The sequence below is a fragment of the Coffea eugenioides genome, chromosome 11, assembly GCF_003713205.1.
Source record: "Coffea eugenioides isolate CCC68of chromosome 11, Ceug_1.0, whole genome shotgun sequence".
Classification (NCBI taxonomy): Eukaryota; Viridiplantae; Streptophyta; class Magnoliopsida; order Gentianales; family Rubiaceae; genus Coffea; species Coffea eugenioides.
Genome location: NC_040045.1, coordinates 42006530 through 42026343, shown reverse-complemented (window position 1 = coordinate 42026343; position 19814 = coordinate 42006530). Strand labels below are relative to the sequence as shown.

Below are 19814 nucleotides of genomic sequence, written 5' to 3'. Positions count from 1 at the left end.
ACTCACATTTGTTCAGCTTTTTGAGCTAGACGTGCTATATAGGATTATGCAGCCACAGTTGGGCAGCTAGTTCAATGAGGTTTGACAGTTCCTCAAACTTGTGCCTCATCTCACTCACACAAAAGATGGCAGCAAAAGATGAAAGAAACAAGAGATGGAAGTAGAACGACTTGATACAATTTTCACGCAAAAACCAAAGAGTATCATTGAAATAGCACCATTGAAATGGTAGTAAGAGTTAATGGTGGTTGCACAAGGAATCAGCTAACTGGGGTTGTACAGGGACCTATTAATCTTCATCTTTGTGCTTTTCTTTATTCAGTATTCAAACGCAACTAGGTACTTTTCAAGGCAGATGGCCTATTCAGACATCATTTTCTATGCAGAAGAACTCAATGATCTGAAGTCCTTGGGATTTTATCAGCAAGTATTTGAAGGTGTAGGAGCAGAACAAAAAGTAAGAGTAAAGCAGAATGGACTACTGTCTTTAGGTGTCTCCCTCGGGATATAATTACTGAAGAGTACCAAGTCAACAAACAGAGGGATCATTAGGGAATTCTGAGGAGAGCAAGACTGGCCGCCAGCTGAATATTGTATTTCAGGTAATGAAACAGAAGCAGACTATGGGGCAGCAATTATTATGTTACATTGGGGATTTCACTAAATACATTTTGAACATCTGCAGAGAGTAATCTTGCATTCCATGACTTGTCGGATCTACATTGACCACAGACTTGTGTTGATGGGGTTTCGAAAGATGAGGCCAAGAATTGAACCAACTTATCGTTTTTTTACATTATCTTTGAAACCTGACGGGGAATGTCACGATGACTATCTACTACTGCATTTTGCGTTTGAAGTGAACTCAAGGTTTTGACTCTGTTCAAGAACTGCCTTAAAGAATATATTACATGAAGAGGATTCTCAAGATGTGCAGCGTGGCCAGATTTTGGAACTTCGACTATTGCTGGAGTAGCTTTCATCCTGGTGCTATGGCTGATTTTATGGAGCATCCTTTTGGCAATTTGTTTAAACTTGGCATCATCCTCTCCAACAATGAGTAGAAGTGGTAGGTTGCACTGCTTCAGGTCTTCCCACAATGGTCTATCATAAATACCAAGGGATAAGATAGTAATTGGCCCGAAGGAGATCCAAGAATTAGGCTCCGGATGAAATTGAAGAAATATACAGGAGACGCATGCCAACTGATCATAGCAGAGTCTAAGGTAGTATTTGTTGATTGAAGAAGCAAAGCTCCAGGTTTATGATCTTAGTTCTCATTACCAAGTTGGTAAATGATTTCTGATGAAGGATTTTTTATTATTATTTTTTTTTATCTCTACAGTCTACCATATTTTCCCTTCATGTTGCATTGAGCTAGGCCTCTAAGTTCTTCTCATGATTTCCTACCCAACACAAGGGTAAAAGGATAAGCATAAAGAGCAGGGAATGGGGAACAATATGCTGATATAAAGAGAAACTCTGCCAAACAAGGACTATGCCCCCAGAAACACCTCGGAACCTTGGGTTCCTTAAAGATGAACAAACAGAATTTGTTTTAACTCAAATTAACTAGTATGTTGTCAGTAGGAAATATCTGTTGAAGTAATTGGACTAGTATTATGCCCTTCATCTGAGGTCATCATAAAGTTTGAAATGATTACCTAATTCAACAATTATCTTTGAAGCCATAGTCAAACTGCAAAAGGAGATGTGAGGGACTTAAAATGTATGAAGAGAAGAATATCCAGACTTACTGTTGTCTCCCAATACTTGAATCAGACAGTACTTTAGCAAGAGTGTGCAAATCATCATGCTGCAAGCGATCAGTGACTATTTCACTGAAATGTGGATGGCTCCTTAAGCTGCATGGTTGGTAATCTGTTACTAAGGTGACTGCTCTAGGAATGTTTAAAGGATAATTAAATAAAGTCCAAGCCAAAGAGGGTTATAAAGGAAGGATCAATTACCTATTCCATATCTCCTCAACATACCAGGCACCTAAAAAGTGCTCTAGGCCGTGAGAAACAAGGGAGCTGGCTCTGAAATCATCTTTTGCTCGACGGACCTTCCTTGCCCCAGGATCTGTCAATCCAGGGCTTCCGGAGATTATAACAGCTCCATCAATCTTCCAAGACAGATCATATTTCAAAAAATGATTCATGTCGAAAATGAATTTAATTGAGATCAGTAGCATATCTTCTTATATACCTTATCATCATATTTTAAAGCCATGTGTAAGGCGATCCTTGCTCCCATTGAGTACCCAACAAGAATAACCTTTTCAGAGGTCACATTAGTAATAAACTTGCATAACATACCAGCAATAGCATCAACTGACAAACTGTGCCGCTTCATAGAACCATTATCAGCCTGATATTTCACGTCAGATCTGGCATGACCTGGAAGGTCAATTGCTATGCATCTTACTGATCTTGAGAAGGCTTTCATGATGGGCATCCAATCTTCACCCCTTCCAAGAAAGCCATGAAGAAAGACGAATACATAGTCCTGCAGTTTGGAAAAGGAACAAGGAAAAAGGATTGCAATATTGCGATGAAAATTAGGCTCTCCAGGTAATAGATGAATAATAGTACGCCTCAACACTAAATTCACATTCCTATTTGGTTCAAAGTATGTTAATTTTGACAAGTATCTTATTGACAACGTGCAGAGGAATGGGTAATTGATTCTCATAGTTTTCTAGTTTGCGGCAGTACTCTTTATATCAATAAAGTTTTCTCTCTTCTCCTGGAACAGAGAAAGATTAGCATGGGGGATTTCAGAGTACAACAGGTAGAAATGGATGATCAATGAAGCTCATGAATAGTGCAAAATTCTTTCTAGTAAAAAATTGAAGATGCCATGTATAATTAATATTTTAAGTTTATCAGACTCGTGATGTCCATGCTCTTACTATATTTCAAACTGTGTGTTTTTGCCCAAAGGCTCCTTCCATTGGCTGTATACACATTATGATTTGTATGTGAATAGTTTTTTTAATCAGCAATTAGTGTACTGTTCATAGGCTCCTCCATCAGCCACCTTCCCTCCCGCATCAACCCTCCCCTGATGGCATCTCTTCCTTCATTGCAATTCCTATTAGTGTATGACTGGCTTTTAAAGGTGCGTGTCATCTACATACTAGTATCTCATGACAAAAATTATGAAATATAATACATATACAAGATTCTACACTTACTCCAACTCTTTTTCCCGTCTCTAGCACATTGATGGAATAGGAGACACCCTCAAAATCAACAGGTAGCTGGTAGTTACGAACTTGTTCTTCATCAAAAGTTCGAACAATGACATTTTGGTTGACTTGAAACCTCTGCAGGAATTGAGCAGTATCAACAACAGAGGCCCCTACAAATCCATTGTTTGAATTGAAATGGACCTCTGCAGGCTTTACACTCAAATCTTCTTTAAGCCATTTGTAGGTCCCCAGACCATGAGCTAAGCATAGTGATGGTTCCTTTTTCATCAACCTACGTATTTCAGCATTTTGCAGATTGAGATAACTTGAGAACTGAGTATAGGCGGACAGTCCCAAGCCACTCTCAAATGTAGCACTAACAATCGCCATCTTCCCTTGCTTCTGAGCCCATTGAGCAACCAATGCCGCATTCTCAAAACCCCCAAGCATGCTTGGTTTAATAACCTGACAGGTTAATTGTAGCAAACCAAAGTTAGGTCCCTTGAGGCATAAAATTCTGTCTAATATGAGAGAATTGACCATGTTAACATAATATATGAAATAAAAATCAATGGAAGAGCCAAATTCTGCTCATCATTATTGTCCTGAAATTTTATAATGCCTATGACAATCTCCAATGAATGCTAGAAGCAGATTTTGCAGAACTGTTCTAGGGAGTAGCAAAGCATAAACAAAATGTTGTATAGACCTTCCCTTGAATGAGAGTGGAGAGATTTCTTCTACTTATACTGATCAGATTAAAATACAAAATTGTATGCACCAGCAAAGCAACATTGATGGGCCACCAAACCTTGCTAAGCAATTACAGCTACAGAATACCGTTCTTGTTTGGCACAAGAATCCATGATGTAAAATTTTTTATCACATAACTAAACCCTGAGAAAGTTAGTATCAAGGAAGCATGGATACTTACCACCGCAACAATTCCAGAGTGGGTGTAATTGTTTATGACCTCCAGGGGATTTGCTCTTGTATTGTTCACAGTCTCATCAAGTGCCACAGGTAAGTTAGTTTCTTCACAAAATTTGACAATATCATCTTCATCCTTAACAGGTTCCTAATATTAGAAATTGCAGAAGACAGTTAACTTACAACTAAAAAACATTCAAGATAAAATATCATCAAAACCTTTCACATAGAAAAAATGGAGAACTTCAATAAAGTCAAATGCAAGACATGCACAAAGAGGGATAGAAAAATTGGCAGAGCTAGGTCTTGATGAGCAATTTATGAAATTGAAGAAAGTCTAACATAAAAAACAGTAAAGAAAATAAAAGAATAAAAAAACAACAGAAGGGTACCGAATTTAAAATTCATCATAATCCATTTCTTGAAAGTAAAGATCTAGGAGCAAAAATAGATAATCAGATCTCAATATGATTTCCACAGAGTAATACCTCAATATACTGTAGGTTGCAGTTTTTCACCAAATTAGCAAACTCTGCTGCTTCGGAAAATGTCCAACCTCTGTTGGCATCAACACGGATTTCAACATGATTCCCCACTTTTCTTCTAACCTCTTGTATAACCATGGCATCCTCGATGGGGTTGCTCCTACGTGCCACCTATAAGTGGAAGAATTGATAAAGTTTGTTCTACGAAACCTAGCTATTTGATAGTATCCTATAACAATCTCAGAAAATAAAAATTGACCGGCAAAATTTTGGACTAAAAGTAGTCACCTTTATTTTTATAGCAGCAAAACCCTCTTCAACAAGGGCAGATGCAGCAGAAGCCATATCTGTGGGACCTCCAATGGAATCAATGAGGCCACATATCTTCACAGCTGTCCCCTTTGTATGTAATTCTCCTGTCCTTGGATGGAATATGTCTATTAAACTGGAAGATTTGCTGGCTGCAATAGCATTGAGTATAGCCATCTCCAAGCCGCATCTCACACTTGGAAATAGGGAATCTGGCTGTACAAGGATTGCAAACATAACAGCATTCAAGATGATATCACCAAGAAGATCAACGTAATAGATGCAGGATGGCTAAGTTGAGTGATTAGAGTTTATGCCCCATTGCTGTTCCCTTCTTCCCGACCTCCAAACTCCCGAATGACACTGTCTAAGCATATAGTAGATTTTCAAATAAATAATGATAGATCCATTAACCTACCGATATTCCCAAGCAATTCCATATCCAAGATGATATAGACCCATTAAGCAGTGAAAGAAAATAAGTACTTTCTCTTCCTTCTATAACATGAATAAGAAAGCGAAGTTGCTCTTCAACTTCCAGCAGGTTTTCTTTGTGTATTTCAAGGGGTGCCACCTGTTTACAAAGTTAAACAAAACCTTAGGAGAAGCTCAATTCTTTGATAGCTAAAGGCGAGACATCAAAATCTATAAAGAGAACATGGGAGCAAGAGGACAGAAAGCACAAACATGGAAGAGAAATGAGAAAGTTTTGACAGGTAAATATTGCAATGTGGATCAGAAATACAAATTTCTTGTAGCATCTAATAGTAGACAAAAACACTTTACTTTTTCATTTTCCCTATTTCTTTTCAAAATCTGATATCCTATTACCACAGGGATAACGTGCAACGCCCCACTCCACAAGGAGTAGCAGAGTTTACCAATCACAGGTCAATCTTCTGTTCAAATGCCCATGTTTCATGTCCAGTTAAGGGGCAAAAAAGTGGAGACAGGCTTATGGATGGAACTTTGTTTAGGCATTATAAGAACTTTGGAGGACATTCTTGCCATTATAACATGGAGACAGGCTTTTTCCTCAAATGGCAGTTAGACCTTTGTTTTCAACTCATATTTTTTCCAGCCTCACCTTCAGGTATAGTTGAACCAAGTATTTAAACTTGTACACCAACGACCGCATAGCACAATGCTCCAAGATTTTACTCTAAATATATGTTGCAAATATTAAACAGGCCACAAGAAATTACTCCTAAGTTGTATATTGTACCCTCTTTTCTTTGCTCTTCAACTTAAACAATGAGAATTAAAATGACTTGTTGCACACCTTTTGATATTGTTTTCAAGTTTTCCACCATACATGAAGTAAATCAATGGGTGTGATCGAGTGGGAGCCTGTCAGAGACCCCTTCTCACTTATTCATCACTAGTAAATTTCTGCTGCTTAATGGTAAACTACATATAGTGAAGTTGTTAATCAATTTAGTGACAGAAGCTTCTTATGGTGATTGTATAATTCCTCTTTTATTTCCTTTTTCTTTCCCTTTTGTTTATAGGGTTTCAGCCACTTGAGGAAACAACTCCTTTGGATTTTAAAAAGGCTGTAAACTAGCCACATGACAAGTTTTAATTCAAGTCTTTGATCAATTCAATCAGTGGCGTGAAGAGGCATATTAAAGCTGTTGAGATGTAGACCTAGTCATAATTTCCTGCATCTCTTACAGGACAGTTAGCAGGAGTTGAACAGATTATACTGAATATGCCAATTGAGAAAAGTAGGAATTAGAGGCCAGATGTGTTGCTCTCTGAGATATGCAATCAAATTGTCAGTTACTAACACAAAACAGTAGTGAAATCCCAAACTATCATGCCAGGTAATCTGGAAATTTTAGCTCAACATGTTCCATGATCTTAGTTCAAGTTTAGTGGGTTCCTTGATGCAAAAGCAGAGTTAGATATTCATGTCTGCATACCCTTCTAAAATGGTAAACTAAGAAGAGATAGCATGAGCCTTACCTCCCCAAACCCAGTACCTCCACCCTCAAGGCACAAGCTTATGACAAATCCTTCTCTGTAGAATATGGAAGAGTTATTATTGCCAGAAGATGAAGTTGGTGGAGCTCTTAATGGAATCCTGCCATAATACAGTTTTTAAAATCACATCAGATTCAGGTTGTAGTCTTGGAAAACCTTAAATTTCATCCATATAAAAGGACTTACCTGTACAGAGAATACTCCATTTTAGAGATTCTAATACTTGAACTTCCATGTAAGGTTGTTTCTGATTGTGAAAGCTTTGAAAGCACACCTAAAGAATGATCAATGGCCTGAGAAATGGATGCCCCCAAATGACTGAGAAGAGGAATGTAATGTGTAAGCGGAGCATTCAAATTAGTTACATTCATAGGCGATGTGTAATCCAAACTAGTATTGACCATGATACCTGTGAAAGGTCGCTGTGTTATCAATGCAGCTCTTTACTTCTATGACGTGGTCACAGTTTTCTTGCTGGGCTGTTAATAAAGCTTCACCCAATTCCTTCTTTGTCTGAACTTGTGCATGCTTCATGCTGCATAAATGGAGCTTTTCTTTACCAAAATTCAAGAATATGTGAATCATACAAGAATAGGAGGAAAATATTTAATCCTTTATCTTTCATTTTTAACAAGTGGTTTATCTGAGAGACTAATGCTGTCAGATAACTGACACATGGTTATTAGGACTTTCTGTAAAGAGAAAACTCTAGTACGGGTTTCGCCAATTCCTGGAAAAGCCTATCTAAAAAAGCTACATCCAGTTAGATTGCCTTCTATTGCTAGAAGTAACATAAATTCTGTTAAACAAACAGTACTTCCCCCTTTATTGCAGAAGCAACGATGCAGCATCTCAAAAGCCCTTTTAGCAGAAGGAAAGGGGCTTTCAGAATGAAGTACAAGAAAGGGAATTAGAGCGCGGATTATTGCGCAACTCGCCCAAATTAGTTAATCACATTTCTCATATTAAGAGAAGGCACGCCCCTGTAGTCTGGAAAGCACACAGAGGAAGGGAGTGTAGTCATTCCACACATGACAGTATAAAAGGCATAGAAATACTACCCATGTGCCATGCATAGATCCCCAATAGCAACATCATGAGATGTGTAGAAAAATTGATCTAGAATTTTGTGATCTGTCAGCTTTGCATATGGCAGGAGACTGAAAATTGCACCACCCTGATTGTTTATTACAATTACAATCATTGGCTTCCGCAATACCCTTCAAACAAACAAGATCAATAACATTTCAGCATACTGAGTAACATTGAGGTGGAATACAATAAATGGGCTACTTTAGGTTTAGCAAAGGGAGGGAAATGAAGAGAGGTAAATGCAAAATGTCATGAAACCATAGATGTTCTAGAAAGACAGTTACAGGGTAACCAGCAATTAAGGGGGAATATATGGTACAAGATGATTTTGCCTGGCTTGGCGGAAAAAATTTTAAGCTTAACATAGTGTATACCCACATAATGAGGGGAAACCAAAGAAGTAGTTCAAACCATGCTTGAGTATGGTAAAGGATAGGAACAGGAAGCTATCTTGAATGGGATCTGTCCAAGAAAGGAGAGGTTGTTTCTTTGACAAAGAATGCTTCTCATATGCATGACTAGATAAGCATGTCAAATTAGATGTAATAGTTGGGCATCAGAGGCAAAATGTTATAGTGAATGCCATGAGAGGAGAGGGAAAAGGGGGAGGAATATCTAATTACCCTTGTCTCAGTAGTGACAGTCCATTTGTGTCATACAGAAAAGAAACATCTCCAATTAGACAAAGAACCTGAAAAGAATAAAATTAATCACTTAACAAAAAATGATCTTTGCTTATTTGTCCATTTATTCTTGCTGGGAATGTAATGAAGGCTCATCAATTTACTAAACATTAAGATACAAAAAACTCATTCTTCAATTTTTTGCTTCTCTTTTTGTTTTCTTTTATATTGCACAAGAAGCAGGGTATCTACTTCAACAAAAAGCCCTTTAACAAAATTTCAGCAGTTATTTTCTTTTATTTACTTGTTTAAATGCTTTTCAAGAAAAAAAAAGTGCTTTGGACTTGTCATCTCATCAGCTCCATACAGGCTACTGTTCACACTTTCAAAATGGCACTGAACTGCTGTTAAATTTTTACTGGTGCATCCCACACTCAAGTTATATGAAACTCAAAAATAAACCTAAAAAATAAAGAATTCAGGTTTGTTCCCAATTGGAAATTTGACTGAAAACAACAAAAGAAAAAGTCGATGGAGATAGAACTTTGCAAAGATTACAATAACCAAAGTAGATTTATTGTACACTTATCAAGCAGCGGCTAGGGGAAAAAAGAAGAATCAGATATTAGAAAGTGAAACCTCGGAAAGGATATGCAAATCAATGCCAAGCTACTTACATGTTTGTTGCAGCCAACACCAAATCCAACAGCCGTGCTAAGCAGCCCGTCTATGCCACCAGTTCCTCTATTCCCAGCAACCTGAATACGGTGACATTGGAATCCTGAGCTCAGCATCTCTGAAGTTTCATGGGTACATTTTGCCCAGTTATACCCATACATGTCTGCATCGCGTATTGCCATGCTGTTTCCGATAAATATAGCAGAGTTACATCGAAGATTTTCCAATGCTACATGTGCAATATAAGGTTCAGTCAAAGACTGTTCTAAATCAATCAGAGACGAGATTTCTCGGGCAGCCTGAAAAAGAGGGAGAAAAAAGCCAACATCATTTCATAGAAAGACTAAATAACTATTTGAGAATCTGCAGTCTAGTAATGCACTGGAGGTAGGATTAGCAAACAAAGTTATCCCTGGTATCTTAATCTGCTCTTAGCAGAAACTAGGCATTAATAATGCATAAATAGCACTCCGAATACTAGTCATTTCTCTAGGGCTTACACATCAGCAGACGAAGTGGAGAAGGACACTGACAAGGAGGCAATTACTAGACTGCAAGGAGGCAGAAGAAACCCATTGCATGTCACATTGGCCTTAATTAGTCATGTTAAGCACACTGAAACCACTTCATTTCTGCAAAATGAAGTGCTTTACCTGCTTTTGACTCCAAAAGGCAGTTGTTCTATACACCTTCTCCAATTCATACATGTTGGTGCAAGAGCATCAGTGGTCTACACTTAAGCTAAAAAACTAAAAGAAATGACTTCTTCCCCATGATATTTTACACTATTTGACACCAGAACCCGATCAATTTTTTCTAGCTCGAATTGCGGAAGGGAATTCATGATGCAACATTCTGAAGCCATGCTAAATTTCTGGTAGATGATTGTTTTCACCTTGAGTGAAGTAGTAACTTGTTCAAACGTAATTAATGAAAATTTATTGCCACGTTGACTATTTAACTAGTAAAATAGCTTCTGCATTACTAAAACTCCTCCCTACCACAACCTTTTACAACCTTAACTGTTTTCCTGTATGAGATAACTAATGAATGTCACTTGGAAACTGGTCACATACCATTGAGTTGAGAACTCGTAGAAATGCTTTCCATCTGGTGTTATCATGTGGAATACAAGCTTTTGTTACACAAACAGTGAACTCCATGATGGTACTCTGGATCCTGTGCGTTACAATGTGAGAAGGATCATGACGTTTTGGATGCTTGTCAACCATTATATAGGAGCAAGGAAAGCAACCTTCAAGCATCTTTGAAATGCGTTTGCTAACTAACCGACCACCAATCTGTCACAATGCAAGTACAGGAAAACAGAGACACATGATAAAGTCACTCTAGATAATTAGCAGTAGTAAAGATTATATTCACTAACTAACTTGATCTTTACCAAATAGATGATTTGATCATTTATTACTAATAAATGTTGAATATTTAGACATTTAACTTTCTAATTATTAGATTGTTTTGGTGCCACCACATGAAGATCAAAGGAGAAAACTCCAGTGCCACAAGACCGCGATTTTCAATTTTTATAGTTGTTTCCATATGTTCTGTGCATTCCACAATCTTCCTTTTTTCACCTAATAAATTTCATGAAGACCTTATTCTTAAAGTAATAAGATAGGTTCATTCAATAGTGAAAACTCCATTGACTAAGAGCATGAAACAATTGGACAATTGGCAACAGCTAAAAGAGCAATTCATCAATGCTTCTTGTTCATTTTTAACCTCCTTGTTCAAGAATTTAACTCCATCATCAGATCTTGCAAAGAATCAACTTGTATGTCAGAAACGACATATGTTTAAAAATCCTGAAAATATTTTCTTATCTGCCTTTTGATTTGTTCATTCATAGATTTCTGGAGCTAAAAGAATGGGAGAATGAAGTTAAGCATCCTTTTCGATTTTCCCTAACCAGCACCATAATTGGTACGACATCCATCAATAAACAGCAAAGCTCAAGAAAATACCTGAATTATCACATCAGCTTGCATCCAGTCATTGACTGCACCTGAGAGAAGCATTTGATCTAGGTGATCTAGGAATATAATGTTTTCTTCAATTTCTGAAAAGGAAGCCATATATTTTCTTAAGCGTAACCCTGACAAGATGCCAGCAACAACTGGCCAATTCAGGTGTTTAGCAAGGAGAAGAGCTGCCCATATGTCATCCTCTGTATGAAGAGCACCAAGCACTAAAAGCCCTTGCTTCGCTCCTTGAATTAGCTTGACCAATTCAGCCATAAGTCCATGACACTGATTAGATGAAACAGAATGCTGCACCTGGGAATAGGTTGTAAATGGTTCTGAAGTTGACATCCAATTTTCTAATCCCTTTAAACCTCTACTCTCCCATGTCATCTGAATGTTCCCTAATGGTTCTCTGAAAGGACAATTGATATGGACAGGACCATAGGGTGAAGTGGTTGCCATGTAAACAGCAGAGTCAAGTGTAGTGAGGACCATTCTAGAAGAGATATCATCAGTGGGCACCGGAAGACCAAAAAAATGCTTCGTGAACTGTCCAAAATGATTGACCTGCCAGACAAAACAATGTGTTAACCTTAGACCCAAATATAAGAGACTAAGCAAGTTAGTGAGAATGCTTCTTGAGAAAACAATAATACCAATAAAGAAGTCAGGGTGCTGTATCTACAGAAATCTTTTGGTTCAAGGGAGACTCTAAGCCGTACAAGGAAGAAGGGGAAGGGGAGGCTTAAGAGTCAAACCAGAGACCTCATGGTCACCTAGTCAATGTCCTTACCTGTTGAAATTGGACTTGTGAACCACAGAAATCTTTTGATGACAATCATTACTGGGCTTAATTCTTTGATTACAATCATTACTAAATCTTTTGCTCATTCTCCATGCTTGCTGTCTACATAAATTGATGAGAATCATTACTAGGCTTAATCCAACATCATCTTGTAAGATATTGAACATGCATTCAGGTCAACTAATACTGTGATATTGTACAATCCATCTACGGCTATTCAAACACACTTGAAGAGAAAAGGTGATGGCAACTCTTCAAAGAAATGAAGATAACTTCAAAAAGATTCATTTTTCGTAAAGTATGTTCTTTAGGAGTGACTGTTTACAATGATTCTCAGAAAAAATCTGGGCTCAAAATTGCAGCTACTTAAATATATATAAAGAGGTCTAAGGCTATCATCCATATCAGATTCAGTTTTTGCTTCACAGCCAAAGGTGTCATCCATGATTCCAGACTAGTACTTTGAAGCACATTATTAGGCAGTCGTAACTACGTAAGTCTGAATATTAGCATGGGCAGCTTTTTGGGAGCCTAAGCGAAAGTTGGCTTTACAGAAGTCCTTTAATCCATTAAACAAGCACCACATTGGCGCATATAAGAGAGGTATGGGACAAACACTTTTCCTGTCCTCATCAGGAGGCTTCACATATTCTGCAAACTCAATAGTTCATAAACCGAAGCAATTACCAGAATATGAACCAAAATGCATGTGGTTTAAAGAAAAGATTTACCAACTCTGATTTTACGTGAGAGTTCTTGAAAAGTTAACTGACTACAAATTTAAACTTTTTAGGTCATTTACAGAATCACTGCCAAGTACCTGGTTAATTGCTTGGTTCGCTCCAGCATCTAGTAGCTCTGGGGGACGGTCAGCAGTGAGTAATATAAGTGGTACAAAATCTTCACTGGCCTCCACCACCTGTATGTTATAACTAAGTTGATGCTATAATCTATTTTCACAGTTAATAATTCTGTCAGATGAAGCTCAACCTTACTTGAAAAAGACGGATTCAAAGAGAAACAATGGTTAAGAAGGGGAAAGTTAAAAAACAGAAGTACTAAATACTGTCTGCCAAGAATGTTTTAGATTCACATGAGAAAGGAAGACTTAAAAATGGAAAATTTATAGAACATAAGCTCCAAATGCTACCCACAAAGAAGATTGTAGTGTTGGTATCTTAAAACAAAACATGTTCCAGAATTCGAGTGGATACAAATTTTGATGGGTTCAATTACAACAAGAGGGGACAAGAATTCTAGCTAACTTTGTGCAAAGTTGAAGACTGCATTTTGATTAGGCTTGTTCCAAAGGAGATCATTGGTATTGTATCCATTTAGAATAATATGTAAATACAAGCATGAAGATGGAACAATTGAACTTACAGCAGAGAGAAGATTTGAAACAGCCGTGCCTGATGTTGTTATAACTACTGCTGGTCTATGAGAACCTCTAGCATAACCAAGAGCATTAAAGGCAAGTGAGCGCTCGTCTATGCACACGACACAAGTAGTAAGTGGATGAGCAGAAGCAGCAAGTGTAAGTGGAGATGATCGCGATCCCGGAGCTATGCAAAAATACTGGCCAAGATATACATCAGAAATATGTAAACCGATGAAAGGAAGTCAAATCTGGATGGACAGGCTTACCGTTACACCAAGTCGAACACATTCTTCAATAATAAGTGAAGCCCATAAGGTATTAATGTTGGGGCAATCATTTTCGTAGTAGCTTGTAAGATTAAAACGATCAATCTGATACTGGGAAAAGACAGTGGAGTCAACTACTTTAAGCAAGTTTGTGTTGTGTAATATCAAGACGTATACATCATGAGGATTAGCAGAGACATACATTATGTACATCATTGCCAAACAAAAATGAAAGTCTAGAAGCAAACAAGTGGAAGAATGATATCAACAATAGAAGTGATGTGATTTTCCATCTTGAATGATGAAGTTCACTGATCTTGTAGACTTTGAGCTAAAATGGAACCTCAAAAAGTTCTAAGAATAATTCAGTAATTGCATATCCATTTGCCTGTTAAAGCACTACTCCAATTTTTCCAATCAAGGTTGCAGTTATTAGTCAAATGCATGATCTCTTTCTCCTAAAACATTGTCAAAATGTATCATTATCAAGATACATATTGCACCAAATAAGTTATTAGTACATTCTTTCGAAGTTCACTTGTTAGACAGGTCAACAGTTAACTTTCTTTGAGGAAGCAGTATAATGCTGCAAACTAGACAGATTTTTCTGTCCAGCTGGGTGGCACAATGTTCAGATCTCGACAAAAATTTTGTAATGCTTGTCTAAGGAAATTTAGTAGGTAACTAGACAGGAAACCCGTACATGAATTCATAAGGACTAGTGGCTTACCATGTTATTGGCAACAGCCAGTGTAGGAGAGAACCTCGCAGAGAACTGACTGGAACAACACAGAGCATCTTTGATAAGAAGTCTACACTTGCAGCTCGTAAAGAAAACTATAAGCATACAATAGACAAATAAAAACAATCACACATATCAAACTAGAAAGTTTAACATGATTAGAGTAAAGATATGAGCAAGTATTCTTGTGTACTGCACATATGTTTGGCATCCTAAATAATAAATATACACCTCTAGACTCTGCCAAAATTTTTTGACATAGAGAGGTTTACGAGTCAAATTAAAATGTTACCAGAATAAATCAGAAGCCAGTTCCTCCGAGCCAGACTGAAGAAAATTTCCTCTTAATCGAACAGCACTTAGACGTACCTACAAATTCATGTTACAGGATACCATCATTGAGATATTTGGTTTCTCAAATCAAATTCATTGCAATTCTCCATGAGTATTCATGAACAACAAGGAATAGTACTTAGGTGAACACCCTCCCTTACCACATAAACTTATTGTATTTCAGGAGAAGATTGAGTATAAGTGAAACCAAAAGTAGTAAACCTTCATCCAGGTATCTTACCTTGGACGAGTACATTCAGAGGAATATTCAGTAAAGAATATAACCTTCAGAAAGAGCAAATACCAGTTCAGACTGTGACATGCAAACCTCCTCTCTCTCTCATGTGGGGCTGATCATTGACACATTGCAATTTGACATATTGCTTGCTTTTAAAAGGAAGTTAAAAAATACTCCTTACCATTTGGATACTTTTATCCTCCATTATGTTGAACTTCTGTACAGTGGAAGAGATGCAATTTCGGCTGCATTCTTGTGTGGTTGACAAAAAATTAATTCTAGCCTGAAAAAAGGGAAAAACTATATTTATATGTCTTGTTAAAACTGCTCATATTCACCCAAATAGATGAAAAAGAACGAGGAAGAAGGAGCCAACGAAGTAAGAAGAAGGAATCAAGGGGAATGAGAAAAAATGCCAGGTATTGGTTGTTGGTATTTAATTGAAGTCAAAATCCATTTCTGTACTAATTGAATAGGACTAAAATTATCAATATTTAGTTAGTTTTGATTAAAAATACCAAAATTTGTGCAAATAACACAGTAAGAACATTCAGTTCCACTTAAGGAAAAGAAGGGGAATAAATAGTGTCTGCTTTCAGAGGAAAGAAATAACAGATAAAGAGTTGTCAGTACTTTCATACTGCATTAATTTGCTTCAGCAAAGATTGAAGCAGAAAATTTACTTCCAATTGCCAAAGCAAGAAAGAAAAAGTTGGCAGTTTAAAGATAACAAGAGTATTTTACCTGGAAAAGAGATGATTCATACGTTTGAATGGCTTCATAAAATGTACATAAGGAGGAATCGTTCCATGCAAGGGTTGCAGCCAAGATAGAGGTATCCTCAAACTCATCCAACTCAATCTGTTGAATTTTATCATCAATTACTGTAGAATAAAGCACTCGATCCGATGCAACCAACAGTAAAAACATTGGCCCATGCAAGAAGGACATTGGTATACCTGTGGGATGAAGAGGTAGAACGAACCAGTCTCGTGCTCAATGGAGGCCAATATCTTGTCAACATTAGTATCCAGAAAGCCATATACTCTTGGAAATGTAAGTTCAACAGATAGATATCTGCAGGAATATGAAAGAAAAGCTTTTATCAAATCCACACATTCATGAGGGTTAAGGTGAATCTTAAATTGAAGAAAGTCCCATGCAACAGTTTCTGTGCACATTCCAGTTTGCGGCTGCACTGCAGCTAAAATACCAAATCATTTTTCAGTTGGAGCCAACTCTTCATGTTAATTTCTCTCAAATGACAACAGCAGATAGTCCTTCAATTTTTGATGCTTCCACTTAAATTCATTTAACGAATATTGTAGCCCATTAACTCTCTAAAATGCAGTAATTAATGACTAAACACCCTTTAATCTTACTCAGGCATAGGATATGTACTCCCCCAATTTTATCCAACTAATGCAAATAAACTATGAGTATAAAATAAAAAATAAACAACTGAGCTGGAAATGGAGTTTCTTTCCTTTTTTTTTTAATCTCTTGTTGCCACTGATTTTGCCCCAGCGCCCAAGCACAAGGCAAAGACCATGGTAAATTTTTGTAAATTTTCTTAAAGAAACGTCCATACATAGTCAGTGATTCTACAACTGAAGTTTCTTAAATACCTCATAAATCATACCTCATGACTAACAGATAGATATTCCAAGATTAGAGTTAAGATAAAATGCCACAGCACTAATTGAATATATGGCTGGTCCTATAGACACAAAAAAGGTAAGCTAGACAATGAAAAGTTTAGAACCCAAAAAATATTGTTTGTTCGGATAGTGTATTATTTGAAATATTATTTGAAATAATTACTGTAATACTTTTTATGATGTGATGTATGTGAGATAAAAAGTAGTTGGGAATATAAAAAGGTAGATTGAAAAATGTGTTTTTGATGCAAGTGAAATATTATTTGAGATAATTTTGATATCCAAACACTATTAGTAACAGAAAACTTTTCTCTGCCCCCACCCCATTACAGTAGCCACCTCATTTCTTCACCCAGTAGAGCAGAAAAAAATATAGCAAGAAATGACAACAGACAAATGCAGGGGGAAAAAGGAACGTAAAAAAACTCAGTCACACAGTAAAGAAGCTACCCTTCACTTGTTGCATCGCCATTTTCGGAACCATTCGTGTACCGGGCATTAAAAGATAGTGCTGAGCCTATTCCGAATACCCCACGAGTTCTTCCCAGAGCAAGTGATTTATATGTTGGATTCTCCTTCTCTTTTGAAAGATAAAATTGAGGAAACACCCCATCTGACTCTGGTTGGCTGCAAAACCAGTTTCAAAGCCTTTGCACTTGGAGGAACAGCAACCTTAAGTTAAAAAAAAAAAAAAAAAAGTTACAAAATTTGAGGTGGGTTTTCGTTTTAGTTTGCAAAAGAGCTAATAACAAAAGATGGCTGCGGCGCGGCGGCGCGTGGTGTCACTCGATGCAGGAAGCGGGTGAGGCGGGAGGACCCTTAATGGAGCTGACTCCAATATTTTCTTCAAGGGGAATTTTCTTTTCCATTTTCCTATTTTTCTTAGGATTGGTAATTAGTGTGTCATTTTAGCTTCCTCATAATCTGTAATTAACATAAGTGACATCCGTTTTTAGTAAATAGCTTGGACCGGACCTAAATTAGAGCTTCAATTTGTGGTCTATGAGACATTTAATAATATTTCATACAATTTAATGAAATTTTTTGCAACTAAAATTTGATTGTCAGGCTAGAGTTCAACAGGCTGAATATAAGCCCTTACTACAGCAATTAAAGAAAATGTGGAAAAGAAATATATATGTATGTCTTTTATTTTTACTTCATCTTATGAAAACGAAATTTCTGCCATTTTAAGCCTGTCTTCCACTCACTTTTTTTTTTTTTTTTTGGGTATTGAACAGGGTTCAAATATATATATATAGTATAAACTATTATTGATGGGAGCTTCCTCAACAGACGGCTCTAGCAGCACTGCTGAATTTACAAAGTAAAAAATTAAAAAAATGCCCGAGTTGATTTTCTATTCATCAAAAATATGAAAATTGGGGAGTGCATGGAATGTTGATTTTCTTTACCATGCAGTTGCTACATTTTTCAAAGGCAAAAAGAAATCTTGTTAACGATGCATGCATAAACTTTCACAGGCTTATAATCTTTATACCCTTTTCCTTCTGTTAATTAAGGTTATCATCTGTGAACCTTCCCAGCTAGACTAACCTCTTAGACATGCATGACCTATATATATATCTCTTAGACGTACCCAAGAATTGGCAGGCCTCTTAATGATGCTATCCTCTTATATTGCACCAAAAAATTGTTGTTTTCTAGAGTTTATTTAGTTCTTGCATCCGCATTTCTGGAATCTGGTCAATGTACATGTTTTCATTAAGTTTAAATGTAAAGATTAAAGCGAACAATGAATTTAAAATGGAAACTATTCTCTGTATAATATCCTGAATTCAACCTCTCTACTACGTGCATCATGTTATTGGCTTTAACACATTCTATTTGGAGAAACTAAACCATTCCCGGTAGAATCTAAAGCTTGATGTCATATTGCAGCAGACTATTTGAACAAAGCTAGCCAGCAGAGAAATTATCCTAGCTTAGAGGTTGATGAATATATATGCTTCCACAGAACTCTGAATTTTTAATGTTTTAACATGAAGAAAAAAAGTATGAAGTATTGAAGTCAAAATTTCCCTGCCAATTCGAAGCATCTTCAAGAATTTTAAATTTATTTCATCGGTTGAAAGTTGCATGCTAATTCAACTGTACAGTACCTGGAACCTGAACATCCCACTAGAAGAGGAAGGCGGCTTAGCCATCAAGAATTGAATAGCCTCCTCAATCTTGTTCAAACCTTCCTCAAGAGTCAATGCAGCAGGCAAAGTTCTAGTAATGCATGTGGACATCAGAATTGCAGCCTCTTCAAGCTCCATTTCTCTTTCTTCTTTCCTTGAATCTATCACAACCTGTTTATCAAGATATTATCATACCAAACCCTTCAATAGGCATATGAACAATCTTCAAAGGAAAACAAGAAAACGTTCATACAGATTAAGATTTATTTAAACCATTTTCAGTTTCCAATGAACTTTTCCTTAAACAGTTCAACTCAGTCGGACTCGGTTGTGATCCCCCTATAGGCTATATCACATGACCCCCCAAAAGAATTTATCTCAAAATTAAGCATTGGCCCTATATCACGGCTCTTGAATGGCGGCATGATCAAGGACAGGAAGAAAAAGATAGACAGACCGAAGAAAAAGAAGATGATTTCATAGTTTAATTTCCAATGCAACAAATGAAAGAAAAATCAAAGCCTCCAAAGTATGCTACTATGTTTTGTACTCAGACCTTCCTCCACTAGATAGTATATTTCCTAGTAAAATTCAGAATGTACGCAGAACCTCTGAGTTTGCATTTTTGGAGGCACACAGGAGGGAGAGCTGCCGCTGGAGAGGATATTTGTTGTAGTGTTTGGAAGCATAACTTAAGCCGGGAAAAGGAATCAAATTTCTGAGGTGGCGGGGCACTGAACGGGGAAAGAGGGGGAGGGAAGGGAAGTTATGAGAACGTTGTAAAATTTGGTGGTTCATCATCATGGGTGGTTGGGAAGGACGTTAACAATATTAGCTGCTGCTTCTAATACTTCGAAGAAGAGGTGGAAATAGGTGGATCACTGCGGAGGAGGAAGTGGTGGCGTTGGTTCGGAGCTGAGGGTCAAGAGAAGCATATGTGCATGCATCCCAGGA

The 19814-nt window shown here is 37.1% G+C and overlaps 1 protein-coding gene and 1 long non-coding RNA gene across 2 annotated transcripts; both read right to left on the bottom strand.

The window, feature by feature from the left end:
• Positions 1-758: 758 nt before the first annotated feature.
• LOC113752614 (protein PHYLLO, chloroplastic-like) lies at positions 759-15260 on the bottom strand. Its single transcript, XM_027296714.1, has 23 exons — positions 15237-15260; positions 14777-14853; positions 14473-14521; positions 13743-13853; positions 13479-13673; positions 12916-13014; positions 11291-11857; positions 10382-10606; positions 9305-9604; positions 8628-8695; positions 7974-8132; positions 7322-7447; positions 7099-7230; positions 6895-7012; positions 5342-5497; positions 4903-5139; positions 4618-4785; positions 4134-4277; positions 3203-3664; positions 2212-2511; positions 1971-2128; positions 1758-1865; positions 759-1104 (listed from the first exon to the last, which is right to left on the bottom strand). Exons 1-23 carry the CDS (start codon positions 15258-15260, stop codon positions 792-794), a joined length of 4296 nt encoding a protein of 1431 aa, XP_027152515.1. The 3' UTR covers positions 759-791.
• Positions 15261-15830: 570 nt separating this feature from the next.
• On the bottom strand, positions 15831-17320 carry LOC113751449. Its single transcript, XR_003464823.1, has 3 exons — positions 17167-17320; positions 16015-16132; positions 15831-15916 (listed from the first exon to the last, which is right to left on the bottom strand). It is a non-coding gene; the product is annotated as an uncharacterized LOC113751449 (long non-coding RNA).
• Positions 17321-19814: the final 2494 nt, after the last annotated feature.

Excerpts from the sequence above, each read along its gene's own strand:
- LOC113752614 (XM_027296714.1), bottom strand. The coding sequence starts at position 15,260 with ATGGAGGATAAAAGTATCCAAATG. Across the intron at positions 13,854-14,472 it reads TGGCTGTTGCCAATAACATG|TATCAGATTGATCGTTTTAA; the intron begins GTAAGCCACTAG and ends GTCTTTTCCCAG. Across the intron at positions 7,231-7,321 it reads AACACAGCGACCTTTCACAG|TCATTTGGGGGCATCCATTT; the intron begins GTATCATGGTCA and ends TCCTCTTCTCAG.